This window comes from Macaca nemestrina, chromosome 9, assembly GCF_043159975.1.
Source record: "Macaca nemestrina isolate mMacNem1 chromosome 9, mMacNem.hap1, whole genome shotgun sequence".
Taxonomy (NCBI): Eukaryota; Metazoa; Chordata; class Mammalia; order Primates; family Cercopithecidae; genus Macaca; species Macaca nemestrina.
In genome coordinates this window covers 41,959,592-41,977,625 of record NC_092133.1, presented here as the reverse complement: position 1 = coordinate 41,977,625, position 18,034 = coordinate 41,959,592, and the positions used below count along the sequence as shown (strand labels likewise).

Genomic DNA, 18,034 nt, shown 5'->3' with positions numbered 1-18,034 from the left:
GCTAGAGAAGGTTTCAAAAATACATAGTTTTCCCTCAGCGATCTGTGCTGTAAAGGTCATGTCTACAATGTCTAGACAGTACTTATGATATGACTGTTTTAAAAGCCATACCTTAGATTTCTCACATATCTTTGCTTTTGAAAATGTTACAGTGTTCAGAAAGGGTTCAGAAAAAACAAAAACGCATCCTCTTATGGAAGAAACAAATTGCTACATATGAGCAGACCTTCGCTCAATTTTGTTAATTTTCTGTTTGCACTGTTGATACTTCAGAGCAACATTGTTTCAGTAGGCCTATTCTGTCAAATAAAAGGAAGTTTCTTGATGTAGGGGATGTTGAGTGGATCCTGGACAGGAAAATGTTAATGTAGAAAAAACTACCAATAAAGGACAACACAGGTTTTCTAGGCCTATTCCTCCATTACTGTTAATTTATTTTTAATAATTTTTTAAAAATAGAGATGGGGTCTCTCCATGTTGGCCAGCGTGGTCTTAAACTCCTGCCTCGAGCATGCCTCCCACATTGGCCTCCCAAATGCTGGGATTACAAGCATGAGCCACCTCACCTGGCCCTTATTGTTAATTTCAATCCATTATAAGATGACAGAAGGGACTGTTGTAAATTCTAATTTATCAAATATCTCATACTTTAAAAAATTTAGAGATAAACCAGAAAAAGTAGAAGAGGCATTATCAAAGCTTTTCCATTTCAATCCCAATTCCTCCTTATTTCTTTGGTTTGTTTCTCAAGGTACTTGTTTGAAGTATTATTTTTAATTTTTTTTCAATTGTGACACACACATAAAAATAGACTGTTTTAACCGTTTAATAATACACTTTAAAATGTATTATGAAGTTTACATGTTAATACATAATATAAATATGAAGTTTTAAAACTACCCATACTTCTGCTAAATAACCTAGATTAGTATGTACTATGTTTTGTCATTAAGATAAAGTCATGCAAGAGGCTATAGGTTGTTCGATCAGGGATGGAGGGTAGAAAAAAATGTCTTGAAGGAAATAGCATAGCTTGGTTGTACATTTTCACCATTCTTCATTCATTTAACCAATACTAACTGAGTGCTTTCTGTGTTATAGGTGCTAGAGGTATAGCAGAGAAAAACAGTGTGCTCTCCATTCTCATGGAGTTTATGGTCTGGGGTAGAATGGGATAACTTATCTAGCATACGCCTGCCCTTACACCTGGCTTTGGTATGGTTTCACACCTTCATATTGATTCTTAGTGTTCTGTATGATATCTTTATGTTTAAAACAACATAACATTAACATAGTTTCAAATTATCCACAACATGACCTAGAAAGTATATGTTTAAAAACACTAATCTAGAGAATTTGTTGGAAGTTGTTTCTTTTGAAACATATTAATGATAATATGTACACTGTGCTAAGTTCCACATATTAAGTACACACTGTGCACTGTACTAAGTGATGGTCATGATCTTTCCTTATTTCCTAAGTAACACAGAAAAGTAAACATTCAAATCATCTATACTTAAAATTTTACTGTACTTTTGCTACGTATAAAATATGTGTAACTAAATGGATACTCTTGACTGATCATGCTTTTTTAGTTAAGGACACAAAGCTATCTTTGTGAGGCATTCTGTCAGTTGACCTTCCCTAATTTATCAGAGAGTTTAACTTTATTTCGAAAATATCAGTGTGGCTTTTTGTGCCCCACCCCCCGGGATGTTTTAGAGTGGAAATACAGCATGTGTTTGTTTATTAACTATGAAGTAGTAATCTAGGACACGTTTTATTGTTTAAAATGCGTGACATTTCTTTCTGTTTATTTTTACGGCTTTACTGTTATGAATTAACATAATGCAAACATCTGGAGAGGAGAGAGGTTGGATTGCAACTGCTAGCATAATCTCTACAAAATTCTATGTACTCTTTCCTTTTTCTAGGCAGTCTTTAGAATATTTGCCTGAAATCACAGGTTACATGAATCATGTCTTGTTTAGTTATTTCTTGGAGTTAACATCCAGATTGAAAATGGGCCAGATTTCTTATTCTCAATAAATTTATAACCAGTGGATATTATAAAATATAATTTTCTTATGTTTTACTTATCCTTTTATAGTCTTTGGTACCTTCCATGCAGCTTGACATCTGTTACCTGTGTCTCCTCTGTCTGTCTGTCTGTCATTCAGAGAATGAAGAATGTTACTTTTTTCTGCTAGCTGTTCTGCAACAGAAGTTTTAGCCAAAAGTAGTATGGGAGTAAGTACAGTGTTCCCTCAATCAGCCCTCCTTTTAACTTTCCCTTCTCTTCTGACCGTCTAGCTTCCTTCAGACCTTTCCCTCACCAAGGGCCCTGTCTACCCTCCAACATAATACTGACTCTGTCTCACGTTCTTTTCCTTTCCCCACCAGTTCACTGTACCAGCCTTTTCCATTGTGGCCTGGCCCTGATGCTTACCCTGCTTGCCTCATAGCTGGCTACCCTGAGATAACAGGTTAGACTGCCCTCTTGTCAGATCTTTGTCTGCTCATCTCTTTGTTCTTTTGTTCTTCCTTTTATGTGGTGTCCAATCTGCTCTCCTGGAGAGAGGAATGGGGCTATGAAAGGGGCTTTAAGTCAAGAGAATCAAAGAAGCATTCTTGTGTCCCCATTCCTCTATTCAGGGAGGCAGTTTTGGTTACCATCCAAAGTGGAAGAAGTAAGGATAAACAGGCATGGAGTGGATGAGAGAATGAGCTGATCTGCTACCTTAGGGCATTTGGCTGGTGGGAGAGCAGAGGTGACGTGACATGGCATTGGGATAAAAGGCTCTGCAAAAAGGAGAGGCAAGAGGAACTGTGTGGCTGTGGGACAGGATCAGCATTAGGTTAGAGAGGAGTCTATAAGGTCTTTGAGCAGGAGTTCTAAGTGAAGCTGGGTAGCAGGGGACCAAAGGAAAGTTTAGGAGGGATGGAAATTATCGAAGGAATACAGTACCTATTGCATGGCATTTTTCAGCTTGCTATTTGGGACAGGCTTAACTGCCTTATTCAGAATGCTGAAGTACTGCTGTGCTGATCTTTTCATTTACTGAAACATTACCTTACCAACCCATTTTTTTGTGTAATACTGCTATCACAGATTAAGGATGTTTCTCAAAGGAAGCAGGAAAAAAAAAATACAAAATACTTTTTCTTTCCTTAAAGTTGGTTCTTAAACTTGTCCCTAAGAAACTTGAACTTTTCCTTAAGTATAGTTTTAGTTACAGTAAATATCAACTACATAACAAATATTTGAATACTGTGCAAAGTGTTGTGCGAGATAAAAAGAATGATTGAAGGAGATGAAGCCTAATGAGGAAAATTAGACATCATGTGACTAATGTGAGAGATGCCACCAAATAGCATGATAAATACTTAAGTAGCTGTTCAAGTTGAGAATTCATGTGGGTTTCAGAAAAGGAAGTAATCTCTGTTGCATAGTAGTTTGAAATGGTTTCAAGAAGGTGAGGGACTTCAGCTGAATCTTGATGAATGGGAGCTAGCTGAAAAGTTGAACAAAGAGAAAATATTTTGTTTGTTTGCTGTAGCACATTTTATTCTCTTGTTAGAGAAGCAAGCTCAGGCACACCTGAAGATCACGTCTAATCGTGTATCTGGTTAAATTCCAGGTGATATACCCATATTCTCAGCTGTGCCTCCCACCAGCAGTTCCTGTCTCACACCTGGGGCCGTTATATCTGCACAGCTGCCTGCTGTTGCAGTGAGGCAGAGTACCTACTCACTGCAACCACAACCAGCGACCATTCTGGGGATCTGGCAGAAACTGGCCAGGAAACCATCCCCTCAAAGAGGGGTGAGCCACTGTAACCCTAGCTTGGAGGAGTGTGAGAGACATTCTAAGTGGAGGAAACAGTATAGGCAAAATTGTGGAAACCAAAAATACCCATATTTGGGAGATACTTTTTGTTTTGGATTACTGTCTAGTAGGTAAGTGTGAGCCATTGAAAGTTTTAGAGTAAGGTAGTGGTTTATTCAAAGGGTGCTTTAGGAACTTAATCTGGCAACAGGATGACAAGGCAGGGAATGTGATGACAAGGAGTGTGAAACTGGCACTCTCAGAGGGCCTGGACTTGGGGAATATTTGTTCTGGATATAATTTAAACAAATAACAGTATACAGTTTCCTCAGGGAGAAACTGATGAGAGTTGAGCAGCCAAGGATTGAACATGAATATTCTCCCAATATTAATATTAAGAGTATTAAGAATGGGAGAACTAAGGAAAGAAGAGTTTGGAGAACAGGGTAATATAATGTGCAACCTAGGAAGGAAAGTAGTGTAAGAATGGGGTGCTTGCTGGTTGCAGCTGTCAAGGAAGAGTCAAGAAAAGTTGGCCTTTTAAAAAACTATTGGATTTGGAGCCTAAGAGTTCATTGGTGACCTTCAGGTGTGATATTTCAGTGTAGAAAGATGGAACCTTGATTTATATGGATTAAATTGTATGTGATGAGGAAATGTTGTTTTAAACACTTGTTCAAGATGCTTGACAGTAAAAAGAAAGTGTTCTAGAGAGTGGAGATCAAGCAGTTTATTTTCTCAGTAGGGAGAGTGCTCTGCATATTGGAAGAAGAGAATGGATTGGTAACACTGATTTGAGATATTGGAGAAAGGATAATTGAATGAGGGTAGAAGGGGGATGGTATCAAGACAAAAGTAGGTCAAGAAACCATTTTTTCCCTTTTTTTGGTCCTACTGTCTGATTGACTGTTCACCAATCCTATAGCAAAAGCCAGTGAATGAATGGGTAAAGGCAAGTGTTTAGACACAGTCTCACTTTGTCACCCATGCTGGAGTGCAGTGGCGTGATCTTAGCTCACTACAACCTCTGCCTCCTGGTTTCAGAAGCAATTCTCCTGCCTCAGCCTCCCTAGTAGCTGGGACTGCAGGTGGATGCCACTACACCTAGCTAATTTTTGTATTTTTAGTAGAGATGGGGTTTAACCATGATGGCCAGGCTGGTCTCGAACTCCTGACCTCAAGTGATCCTCCCACCTTGACCTCCCAGAGTGCTGAGATTACAAACATGGCCATGCCCTGCTGAGTTTCCTTCCATTTTACTTCATGTATCACACTGCTGCCGGATTAATCTTCCTAAAGCGTAGTTTCAGTTCCATTACTTTCTTGACCCAAGACCTTCATGGTTGCAAGTTCATTAAAAGGTCTCCACAGTAGGATTCCAGCTACTTCTGTAGCTGTATCTCCCACTCTTCTCTTAAGTATACCCTGAATTACAACCAAACTGTGTTATTCATTTCCCTAAATATACTCTCCCTTCTCTTATTGTTGTGTTCTTGTTTTCCATCTTCCAGGTATTTCTTCCCCTTTCCCTTTCACCACCTAATCTCCACCAGTGTTAAAATTCTTTTCTACCAGTAAGATCCATCTCATACACCATTTATTTTATGAAGCCTTTTCAGTATTACATAGTTGGGGATATAGTATTTGCTCCTTTCTTTCACAATCCTCAAAGCACTTTGTACTTCTTTTTCTGCCATGTATCGTATTGTACTTGCCTTACCTGCTCCCCTCAACCCCAGTAGCAAGTTCCGTAAGAGATTAGGCATCTCTTGTAATCCTAGCATAGGTCACTTTTATTTTTATTTTTGCAATTTTAGAAAAAGTATTATTTTAATTGACACATAATTGTACATTATTATGGGGGTACAGTGTGATATTTTCATATACCTATACAATGTAATGATCATATTAGCATATTATTCACCTTAAACATTTATCATTTCTTTGTGTTGGGAACATTCAAAGTGCCTCTCTTCTAGCTGTTTGAAAATATACAGTAAATTGTTTTTTAGTCACTCTACAGTGCCACAGAACACTAGAACTTGTTCCTTCTATTTAGCTGTAAATAGGTTAACCAGCCTCTTCCATCCCCCTTGCCTCTCCTACCCTTCCCAGCTGCTAGTAATCACTATTCTACTCTTAACTTCTATGAGATCAACTTTTTAGCTCACATTTATGAGTGAGGATATGCAGCATTTATCTTTCTGTGTCTGACTTATTTCACCATAATGTCCTTCCAGGGCTTATCTATGTTAGTGTAGGTCTTCCTTCATAGCATCTGCTCAGTGCATTTGTTGACTCAAACTTGTACATATGAGGAAAAACATTTCAGAATAACCATTGTATTTTTGTTATTTCAGGCTCGATCGCCTTTTTATTTTACTGGATACTGGCACTACTCCTGTAACAAGAAAAGCTGCTGCACAGCAACTTGGAGAAGTGGTGAAGCTTCATCCCCATGAACTCAATAATCTCCTGTCTAAAGTAAGAACTTCTTTTTTCTTTTAGTATAGTACAATTGTAGAGACTTATTCATGGATAAGAACACAAAAATAAAGGTAAACATCATCTTAATTTTTAAACATTTTTGCTATTTCTTTTTTTCCCCCCTGGTCACAAGACTTAAACTTTTTTTTTTTTTTTTTTTTTTTTAAATCAAGTTTAGTAGTTTAAGGGATTTGAGTATAGATCCTTTTGCCTGTGGCACAAAATTGAATCTGTCCCAGTTTGGTAATGAACTAAGTTGTTTATCTGGTTTGTTAGTGGTCTAACTTGTTCTTAATGACTAATAATTATATTATAGTTGGTAGTCTTTGAATGGATGAGTACTCATGGGCAATGATTGAAATACATGAGAAGTTGGAGTCTTATTACATTCTTAGTTATCAGCTGTTTGAAAATGGAGGCTTTCTGCTTTGGTGGATCAGTGTTTTCATAATCCTAGTCCATTTTCTTCCCTTAAGCAACTGCTGTATTTTTACTGAACTCTGTATGCTTATTGAAGTGTACCTGTATCGTAACAAGTGGCAAATTCTATACATTTAATTTCCTGACATGGAAAGTAAAGCAGGAGTGCTTTGTGTAGGAGTAGGGGAGTTGGGGAGGTAGATACAGGGTAGTGTAGGGGAGCAATATGTTTGCCCAGATATTGGGAGCTCCAGGATCTCTCTCTCCTTTCAGTTTGACCCCTTTTTTCGTTCTCATCTGTCCATCTCTGTTGTGTATGAGTGGGAGTTCCAAGCCCTTTTCAACATACACACATCTGCACTATGTGGTTGCTACCAGAAGGACTAACAGTGACTTTCTTTCCAACATAATTCCCACTTACATATTATCCGAACTTTCTAACTAGGATGTAGATGAAGAGACAGTGATTTGATACCTACAGGCTCCATGTTCTTAGAATGAAGAAGGATGCATGTTAGGCAGTATTCGTGTGTAAGGTGGAGACAGAGAGAGGCAACATATTTCTTCTCCTCAGCCCAAGAGAAGAAATGGAGGACTGAATGACCTGAAACTATGAAACAATGAACAGGCCCCATCTGTGCTGAACTGAGAAAAGTTTTCCAGCCTTCCAAGTGAGTTCTGGTCTTCTTCACTCAGACCTCAGCATATTGGCTACCATCAAATCATTCCCAAAGAGGCAGAGTTTGTCTTTAGCACTGTCTCACCGTCTTTCCTCTTTTCTCGGCCGTCAATGTTTTCCTGTTGCCCGTTGGTTTTGTTTCTTTCTCTTTTCTTTTCTTTTTATTTTTGAGACGTCTCACTCTGTTGCCTGGCTGGAGTGCAGTGGCGCCATCTCGGCTCACCGCAATCTCTACCTCCCAGGTTCAAGCGATTCTCCTGCCTTAGCCTCCCAAGTAGCTGGGACTATAGGCGCGCACCACCATGCCCAGCTAATTTTTCTATTTTTAGTAGAGACGGGGTTTTTCCATGTTGGCCAGGATGGTCTTGATCTCTTGACCTCGTGATCCTCCTGCCTTGGCTTCCCAAAGTGCTGGGATTACAGGCGTGAGCCACCGCACCCAGCCGGTTTTGTTTCTTAAACAGCTTTATTGAAATATAATTTACATCTGTAAGTTTCAATTTAGTGGTATTTAGTATATTAACATTGTGTACAGCAGCCATCACCATACTGTAATTTTAAAACATTTTATCACCACAAAAAGAAGCCTCATACCTACTAGCAGTCACTCTTCAATACTCCTGCACTCGTGCCTGACAACCACTAAACTAATTTTGTAGGAATATTTGCCTATCCTGAACATTTCATATAAAATGAATTGTAATCTATTGTGATTGATTTCTTTTGCTCAAAGTAATGTTTTTATATTGTAGCATGTATATTCATTTTCATTGCCAAATAATATTCCATTGTGTGAACATACATGTGTACATCTTACTGATTTTTCGGATGATGAATATTTGGGTTGTTTTCACTTTTTGGCTGCTGTATTATGAAAAATGCTGCTATGAAAATTTGTGTATACAATTTTGGAGGTTTTTCCCCATTCTCCAGAGTATATATATACCTGGGAGTAGAATTACTGTACCATATGGTAACTTTATGTGGAACTGCTAAACTATTTTCCAAAATGGTCCCATCATTTACATTTTCAACAGTAGTGTATGAGAACTTAGATTTCTCCACATCCTTGTCGATATTTCTTAACTGACTTTTTGATTATAGCCATCCTACTGAATATGAAGTGGTTTGAATTTGCATTTCCCTGATGACTAATGATATCAGGCATATGTATTTATTATTCATTTGTATGTCTTCACTTGATCTTAGCCAAAAAGCAGAGAAGCAATACATTTGTATATCTTCTTTGGAGAAATGTTTACCTAGATCCCTTGCCCATTTAAAAATTGGGTTATTTGTCGTTTTATGATGGGTTGTGAAAGTTCTTCGTATAGTTCTTCATATACAAGGTATCCAAACTATACAAAGGTGTATTATTAGGAAATAGATATTTGATTTGGAAATACACTCTTCTGTGAGCTTTCTACTTTCTTGAACATCACTTCTGTTTTTGGTGTCGTATCTAAGAAACCTTTGCCTAATCCAAAGTGACAAAGATTTACCCCTAAGTTCTCCTCTAAGAGTTTTATAGTTTTGGCTCTTACTTTTGGGTTCTGTGGTCAGTTTTTTAGTTAATTTTTGTATATGTTATGAACTAGGTATTCAACATCATTCTTTTTTTTTTTTGAGATGGAGTCTCACTCTGTCCCCAGGCTGGAGTGCAGTGGCGCAATCTCAGCTCACTGCAAGCTCCGCCTCCTGAGTTCATGTCATTCTCTTGCCTCAGCCTCCCGAGTAGCTGCAACTATAGGCGCCCACCACCACGCCCAGCTAATTTTTTGTATTTTTATAGAGACGGGGTTTCACCGTGTTAGCCAGGATGGTCTCGATCTCCTGACCTCGTGATCCGCCCACCTCGGCCTCCCAAAGTGCTGGGATTATAGGCGTGAGCCACCACGGCCGGCCAACATCATTCTTTTACATGTGGCTTTCCAGTTATCCCACCACCATTTGTTGAAAAGACTGTTATTTCTCCATTGAATTGTCTCAACATCTGTTGAAAATCAGTTGACCATAGACACAGGTTATTTATTAATTCTTAATTCTGTTCCATTGATTTGTATGTCTGTCATTTTGTCAGTACCACACTGTCTTGATTACTGTTGCTTTGTAGAAAGTTTTGAAGTCAAGAAGTGTGTGTTGCCAAGTGTGGTGGTACATGTCCATAGGCACAGCTACTCAAGAGACTGAGACAGGAGAATTGCTTGAGGCCAGGAATTTGAGGCTCCAGTGTGCTATGATTGCACCTGTGACTAAGACACTGCATTTCAGTCTGGGTACCATAGAGACTCTGTCTCTAAAAAATAAAAATAAAAGAAGTGTGAGTCTACTTTTTTTTTTTTTCAAGATCGTTTTGGTAATTCTGAGTCCCTTGCATTTGCATATACATTTTAGGATCAGCTTGTCCATTTCTGCAAAAAAACAAAACAAAACAAACAAACAAAAAGCTGGGATTTTAATAGGAATTGTGTTGAATCTCTTCATTAATTTATTGTATATTACTGTTGTAACAATCTTAAGTCTTTGAATCCATGAACACAAGGTGTCTTTATTTATATCTTTAATTTCTTCAACAATATTTTTAGTGTTTTATAGCTTTCATTGTACAAGTCATACACTGCTTCTGTTAAATTGATTCTTATTTTCTACATTCTGATGCTACTGTAAATGGGATGGTTTCTTAATTTCATTTTCAGATTGTTTAATGTGTGGAAATACAATTGATTTTGTGTATTGATCTTATATCTTACAACCATACTGAACTTGAGTATTTGTAACTTTCAATTCTTTGTATTAAGTAATGGGACTTAATGAATAATATGTACTTTGCTTTTTAGTATGTTAAATGGCTGTCATTTTTAAAATGCACTTAAACATTCTTTAATTACAAGTTTCTTTTTTTTTTGAGACAGAGATTTGCTCTTGTTGTCCAGGTTGGAGTGCAGTGGCACCATCTTGGCTCACTGCAACCTCTGCCTCCCAGGTTCAAGTGAGTCTCCTGCCTCAGCCTCCCAAGTAGCTGGGATGACAGGCGCGTGCCACCATGCCTGGCTAATTTTGTATTTTTTGTAGAGATGGAGTTTCACCATGTTGGCCAAGCTGGTCTTGAACTCCTGACCTCAGGTGATCTGCCCACCTCGGTCTCCCAAAGTGCTTGGATTATAGGCATGAGCCACTGTGCCTGGGCACAGGTTTCTTAAATCCCCTATTTAAGGTGATAGTGATTTTTATGTGAATGATAGAATCTTGTAAATTAATTTAATAATTTCTAAGGTGTTTTATATGTATTTGGATGGCTGCCAAATTATACATTAATAACAAGTAAATTTGTATTTCTCTGTTCTGGCTACCTTGCACAAACAATATTTTTGTATACATAACTTGTATTTTATAATTTTTAAGGTGTTGATATATTTAAGGAGTGCAAATTGGGATACCCGGATCGCAGCAGGACAAGCTGTTGAAGCTATAGTGAAAAATGTACCTGAGTGGAATCCAGTGCCAAGAACCAGACAAGGTGCTTTTAAGTGGAGAAAGTAGTTTTAAGTAAAAACCTAACTGTAGAATTAATTATAATATGCATTTTATATTTTAATAATTTCAATTTTAAAGTCTTAATTTCCATGGTTTTAGGTACAGCTTTGTCAGGAAATGATACTGAATAAGGTGATTTTTCACCACATTGAAAAAAAAAATACTGGATATAGAAAATGTTTTTGTATGCATTTTAAGTTACACATTCTACAGTATGCTTGATTTACAAAGGTTATTACTTCCCTTCAAGTAATTGACATTCTAAAAAAAGAAGTTAAATCAGTACAGTGTAAATATTTGAAAGTCTATTTTTTTCTTGTTGCTGAGAGAATAGTATAGGGTAGTTATTTTTTACATTTAAGCACAATTATATATAGATATTTGGAGTGTTAAGTCTTGTTTTTTATGTGCCCTTTTTTAGATTTCTTGTAGTGGGAAAAAATGTGTTCTGATTGCCTGCAGTGATATTTAAAAACAAATTACGTGCTTCTGAAAAGCTGGAAAGTTGCACATTTTAATTAAATCAAAATTTAATGGTACAACTAGATTCATTTTCAACTATTTTATTTTATTTATTTTTTTGAGACGGAGTCTCACTGTGGCACCCAGGCTGGAGTGCAGTGATGCAGTCTTGGCTCACTGCAGCCTCCGCCTCCTGGGTTCAAGCGATTCTCGTGCCTTAGCCTCCCAAGTAACTGGGATTACAGGTCCATGCCCAGCTCATTTTGTATTTTTAGTAGAGATGGGGTTTTGCTTTGTTGGCCAGGCTGGGGTGGGGGTTTGAATTCCTGGCCTCAAGTGATCTGCCCACCTCAGCCTCCCAAAGTACTGGGATTACAGGCATGAGCCACTGTGCCCGGCCTCAACTCACTTTAATAACATCACTTTTATCATAAGTCTTAACTTGCCTAAAACAGTTGGTTTATATTTCCTGATACCTGTTATTTTGAGTTATTTTGTTAATTTGTCTTCTCTCATTAAATGAAATGTGTGACTAGAGAAGTTGTAACTTGTTTTAGAAAAGAGCCTTTTCCTTTTCAGCTTGTTATCCCCACTTAGTTTGGTACATAAAGGTGGTACAACTTAGTTCCATTTTTAAAAGACTTAATTTTTTTAAAAAACTAGCATTACACTAGCATTAAATTTTTAACTAGCTGTAAAATTTTTAGTAAGTGAATTTGCTTATCATCACTAGAAAACTTAAAATACTAATAGAAATTCATTTTAAGTTAAGCAGTTATACTTTAGTTAACAGATGAGTTTCATGCAGATGCCAGCTAAACAAACTATTAAGTCAATGAGTTATTATATTTTAACATTTATAACATATAGCTTTTTGAGGAAGGAATACAGAACATTTTATAGATGTTTTTAGACCTCACATGTATATATGGTTTTGGCAACTTACCAGGAGATTCTTATTTGCCCAGAGTATGGGAACTGAGTCCTGCTGAGTGCATAGTTGCTTCGTGGCTCAGCGTATTCCTCAGGTATGGGGAGGGATGATTCTTATTAGCCTTATTCATGAATACATTCTGTGAATATTTTTATCTTCTAACTGAGCTATAATAAACTCATTCTGTTACTTTGGTATTTTTAAATTCTTACAGTAAGTGGAGACAGCATGGTATTTAACATATACTTTTTAACATGGGAATGCATTTCTTTATATACATAACATTTTGCTTTTGTGGTTGGACACAGTTACACATATACTCACTAAAATCTGATGGTTGGTGAAAGAAGAACCACCAATTTATTCATAGATAACTAAGAACTGATCATAAACCCACAGTAGCTTTTCTACTTCCTCCACTTTTACTTTTCTCAAAATATTACTGTCTGGGTACAATGGCTCACGCCTGTAAATTCCAGCACTTTGGGAAGTTGAGGCAGGAGGATTGCTTGAGCCCCAGAGTTTGAGACCAGCCTGGGGCAAGATGGTGAGACCCTTGTCTCTACAAAAATAAAAATCACTTAGCTAGGCATAGCTGTGTGCACCTGGAGTCCCAGCTACTCTGGAGGCTGAGACAGAAGGATTCCTTGATCCCAGGAGTTTGAGGATATAGTGAGCTGTGATTGTGCCACTACATTCCGGCCTGGGCAACAGAGCAAGACCTTGCTTCTTAAAAAAAACAAAAGCGTGTGTGTGTGTGTGTTGTGTGTGTGTGTATAACTGATGCAACTGTGTGTGTGTGTGTGTGTGTGTGTGTGTGTGTGTGTGTGTATAACTGATGCAACCCAAGTAATGATATGCTGTTTTCTTTCATTCCACACTTTGGCTATATGGTCAAATTAATATTTTTAAACCTCATGTAGAACCTACTTCCGAAAGTTCTATGGAAGATTCACCTACTACAGAGCGATTGAATTTTGACAGATTTGATATATGTAGATTGTTACAACATGGTGCATCTCTCCTGGGATCTGCTGGTGCCGAATTTGAAGTCCAAGATGAAAAATCAGGTCTGTAGTGGTTCTGTAGAAGAAAGTCTAAAATTTGTTTTTTCAAATGAATTTGTCACTTCATATGCTGTTCATTAGTTACACACAAACTAACATGTCATGAAATGTAAATTAACTGAAGTTTGCAGGTGGAGGGGATGCTATGAATTTGAAGGTAACCCAGCTGTATTTGGTTTAAAGCTACAGTATGAGTATTTTTCCTCCTTTAAGTGAATATGTGCATCATTGGTTGATACATATTAATATTTCAGCAACAATTGTATTAGGTAATATAGAAATTATAAAGTGTTACCCAAGAGCCCCAGTTTAATATATTATAAAATCAGGATTAGTACAGATTGTGGTAATGCTTTCCCAATTCTGGAAATTTGAGAGATTGATTGTTTTGTTTTTATCACATATTTCTGGTATTAATTGAGTTTACTCATGCTGGTGTCCAAAGCAAAAACTAAGAGTGAAAAATAAGACTTGGATAGATATTCATGCCTGTAATCCCAGCACTTTGGGAGGCCGAGGTGGGCGGATCACCTGAGGTCAGGAGTTCGAGAGCAGCCTGGCCAACATGGCGGAACACCGGCTCTACTAAAAATACAAAAATTAGCCAGGCGTGGTGTCAAGTGCCTGTAATCCCAGCTACCCGCGAGGCTGAGGCTGGAGAATTGCTTGAACTTAGGAGGCAGAAGTTGCAGTGAGCCGACATCACGCCACTGCTCTCCAGCCTGGGCAACAGAGGTTGACTCTGTCTCAAAAAAAGAAGAAAAAAAGACTTGGACGGGTATTGTCCTAATATTTTTAAACTTACAGAATCTATCTGAATATAAAATAAATGTGTTAGCCATTCAAGATAATGGCCTGGAGTGGGGAAAAAACCTTGATGTTTTAAGTGGATTTTTGCAAGTAAATAAGTTGCCTTTTTGACTAAAAAACAAAACAATAAAACTCTGTTCTGTTGCTAATTAACCGTCATTTAGAACCTTATTAATATATTCACTTTTTTTATCATAAAAAATTGTCAAATTCTCATTTCATCTTGTTTAGTATGGTTTCTATTAAAAGATCTAGTTATTTTTGCAGAGAATTAAGAGGATAATTTGCTTAAGTTTTGGAAAAGCAGTTTTTCTAATAATGGAGGTAAAAGTCTTCAAAAACTTTTCATTTATATCACTAAACAGTAAGTTCACTGACTTTACTAGTGTACTCATGGACATTATCAGAGATAAAAATTGTATATGTTTTGGTTTTGCCGTATTCTGATTTCATAGATCTATAAAGAAGTGTAGGTAATTGTATTTAAAAGAAAAGCCCGGCTCAGCATGGTGGCTCACACCTGTAATCCCAGCACTTTGGGAGGACGAGGCAGGTGGATCCCCTGAAATCGGGAGTTCGAGACCAGCCTGGCCAACATGGTGAAACCCTGTCTGTACTAAAAATATGAAAATTAGCTGGGTGTGGAGGCGGGTGCCTGTAATCCCAGCTACTCTGGAGGCTGAGACAGGAGAATGGCTTGAACCTGGGAGGCGAAGGTTGCAGTGAGTGAGATCATGCCATTGCACTCCAGCCTGGGTGACAAGAGTGAAACTCCATCTCAAAAAAAGAGAAAAGTCCTATAGGTGATTCTGATATGTAACCAGGATTGGGAACTGCAGTTTCTTGGGAACTCAGTTTTCTCGTGCTAATAAGTCAGAGCTTGCTGAACAGTGCTTGTTTAAAACCCTGTAGTTAGGTTTTCTTTAAATGTTGATCTGTGTTTGTCCCCTCCTATGTATTAGTGACACCATATATGATTAGTATACATACTGGTCTGGGTTTCCTTTGTAGCTTATTTCCCCCAATAGGACTTCCTCTGGAATGAGAGGACCAATTTTTGGCTCTGTGTAAGTGTATTGGGGTTGTGATCAAGCAGTCTTTTGGATGCCTAATGTTTTTCCCTACTTGGTAGAGCAGTCTTTAAAAAAATTTTCGGCCGGGCGCGGTGGCTCAAGCCTGTAATCCCAGCACTTTGGGAGGCCGAGACGGGCGGATCACAAGGTCAGGAGATCGAGACCATCCTGCCTAACCCAGTGAAACCCTGTCTCCACTAAAAAATACAAAAAACTAGCCGGGCGAGGTGGCAGGCGCTTAAACCCGGGAGGTGGAGCTTGCAGTGAGCTGAGATCCGGTCACTGCCCTCCAGCCTGGGCGACAGAGCGAGACTCCATCTCAAAAAAAAAAAAAAAATTTCAAGCAACTTTATTGAGATATAATTTATACATTATATAATTCGTCATTTAAAGTGTACAATTCAGTGGTTTTTAGTATACTCACAGGTATGTGTAGCCATCACCACAGTCAATTTTAGAACATTTTCGTCACTTTAAGAAGAAACCCCATATCCTAAGCTATCACCCTTTTATCCTCCTACTTCCTTCCCTCCTCTTCTTAGCAACCCCAAGTCTACTTTTGGTCTCTTTAGATTTGCTTATTCTCAACATTTTATATTTGGTCACATACCACATAACAGCATTTAAGTCAGCAACAGACTAAGACTGTATATACAGTGGTGGTCCCATAAAAGTATATTACTGCATTTTTACTGTACATTTCTATGTTTAGATATGTGAATACTTACCATTGTGTTACAGTTGCCTATAGTATTTAGTAACATGCTATACAGGTTTGTAGCCTAGCAGCAACAGGCTATACCATACAGCGTATCTGTGTAGTAGGCTCTACGTTCTAGGTTTGTGTAAGTACACTGTGATGTTGACAACCACAAAATCTCTGAATGACACGTTTCTTGGAATGTACTCATCATTAAATGGCATGTGGCTGGTAAATGGAATCATACAATATGTGGTCTTTTGTGAGTGGCTTTTTTTACCTAAGAGAATATTTTCAAGGTTCATCTATGTGATAGAGTATATCAGTACTTTTTTTTCTTTTCTAAATGTTATTACTCTTAAGGGATATATTAGGTTTTTAAAATTGTGGTAAAATATATATAATAAAAAATTTACCATCCTTAACCATTTTTAAGTTTAGTAATGTTAAGTATAGTCACATTGTTGTGCAGCCAGTCTTCAGAAGTCTTCATCATGCAAAACTGAAACTATACCTATTAAACGTCAAATCCCCATTTCCCCCTTTCCCCAGCCCCTGGCAGCCATTATTCTTTCTATCCCCATGAATTTGACTACTCTAGATTCCTCACGTAAGTGAATCATACAGTGTTTGTCTTCTTGTGATGGGCTTATTTCACTTAACATGATGTCCTCAAGGTTCATCTGTGTTGTAGTATAGGACAGAATTTCCTTTTGTTTAAGGCTGAATAATAGTCCATTGTATGTATATAGATTTTGTTTATCCTTTCATTCACCAGTGGACGCAGGCTTATTCCACATTTTGACTATTGTGAATAATGCTACTGTGAACATGGATGTACAAATATCTGTTTGAGTTACTGCTTTCAGTTCTTTGGGGTATATACCCAGAAGTAAATTGCTGGATCAGATGGTCATTCTATTTTTAATTTTTTGAGGAGCTGCCATTCAGTTTTCCCTAACAGCTACATCATTTTACATTTCTACCAATAGTACACAAGGGTTCCAGTTTCTCCACATCCTTGCCAACTCTTGTTATTTTCTGTTTTTTGATAGTTGCCATCCTAATGGATATGATGTGGTAGTATTTCATTTTATGGCCAAATAATATTCCATTGTATGAATACCACAGTTTGTAAAGCTTTTCATTAGTTGATGGACATTTGGGTTGTTTCTACCTTTTATCTGTTTTGAAAAATACTGCTGGGAGGCTGAGGCGGGCGATCACCTGAGGTCAGGAGTTCGAGACCAGACTGACCAACATGGAGAAACCCCATTTCTACTAAAAATACAAAAATTAGCAGGGCATGGTGACGCATGCCTGTAATCCCAGCTACTTGGGAGGCTGAGGCAGGAGAATCACTTGAACCGGGGAGGCAGAGGTTGCTGTGACCTGAGATCATGCCATTGCACTTCAGCCTGGGCAACAAGAGTGAAACTCCATCTAAAAAAAGAAAGAAAAATACTGCTATAAAAATTCATGTACAGCTTTCTGTGTGGACATATGCTTTAATTTCCCTCAGGTAGATACCTAGGAGTGGAATTACTGGCTCATATGGTAACTGTATTTTACCATTTGAGAAACTGCCAGAGTTTTCCAAAGTGGCTCTGCTATTTTACATTCGATTTCTCAACATCTTTTCCTGACACTTGTTATTATCGGACATTTTGATTATAGCCATACTAATGGTGTGAAGTGATATCTCATTGTGATTTTGATTTGCATTTCCCTGTTGTCCAGTAACATTAAACTTCATTTCGTGTATTGACCATTCGTATACCTTCTTTAGAGAAATGTCAATTCTTATAACTTGCACGTTTTTCGTTGGGTTGTTTGCCCTTTTATTATGAGTTGTAAGAGTATATGTTCTTAATACAAGCTTCTTAACAGATACGTTATTTACACGTTTTCTTTTTCTTTCTTTCTTTCTTTTTTTTTTTTTTTTGAGATGGAGTCTCACTCCATCACCCAGGTGGAGTGCGGTGGTGCGATCTCTGCTCACTGCAACCTCCACCTCCTGAGTTCAAATGATTCTCCTG

General features: G+C 37.8%; 1 protein-coding gene across 6 annotated transcripts in view; it reads left to right on the top strand.

The window, feature by feature from the left end:
- The window catches only part of LOC105480330 (B-TFIID TATA-box binding protein associated factor 1), a 113,057-nt gene that overhangs the window by 5,493 nt on the left and 89,530 nt on the right, over positions 1 to 18,034 (top strand). For 5 of the 6 annotated variants that reach the window (XM_071069494.1, XM_011739004.2, XM_011739045.3 and 2 more), the window contains exons 2-4: positions 6,190 to 6,313; positions 10,818 to 10,932; positions 13,269 to 13,415. Coding sequence is in view for 3 of the 6 variants with exons in the window: in XM_011739004.2 (XP_011737306.1) it covers positions 6,190 to 6,313; positions 10,818 to 10,932; positions 13,269 to 13,415 (386 nt within the window). In the remaining 3 variants the exon portion in view is untranslated. Of the gene's footprint in view, positions 1 to 6,189; positions 6,314 to 10,817; positions 10,933 to 13,268; positions 13,416 to 18,034 lie in introns of those variants that run through there. The other variant, XM_071069493.1, reaches the window with a different exon arrangement.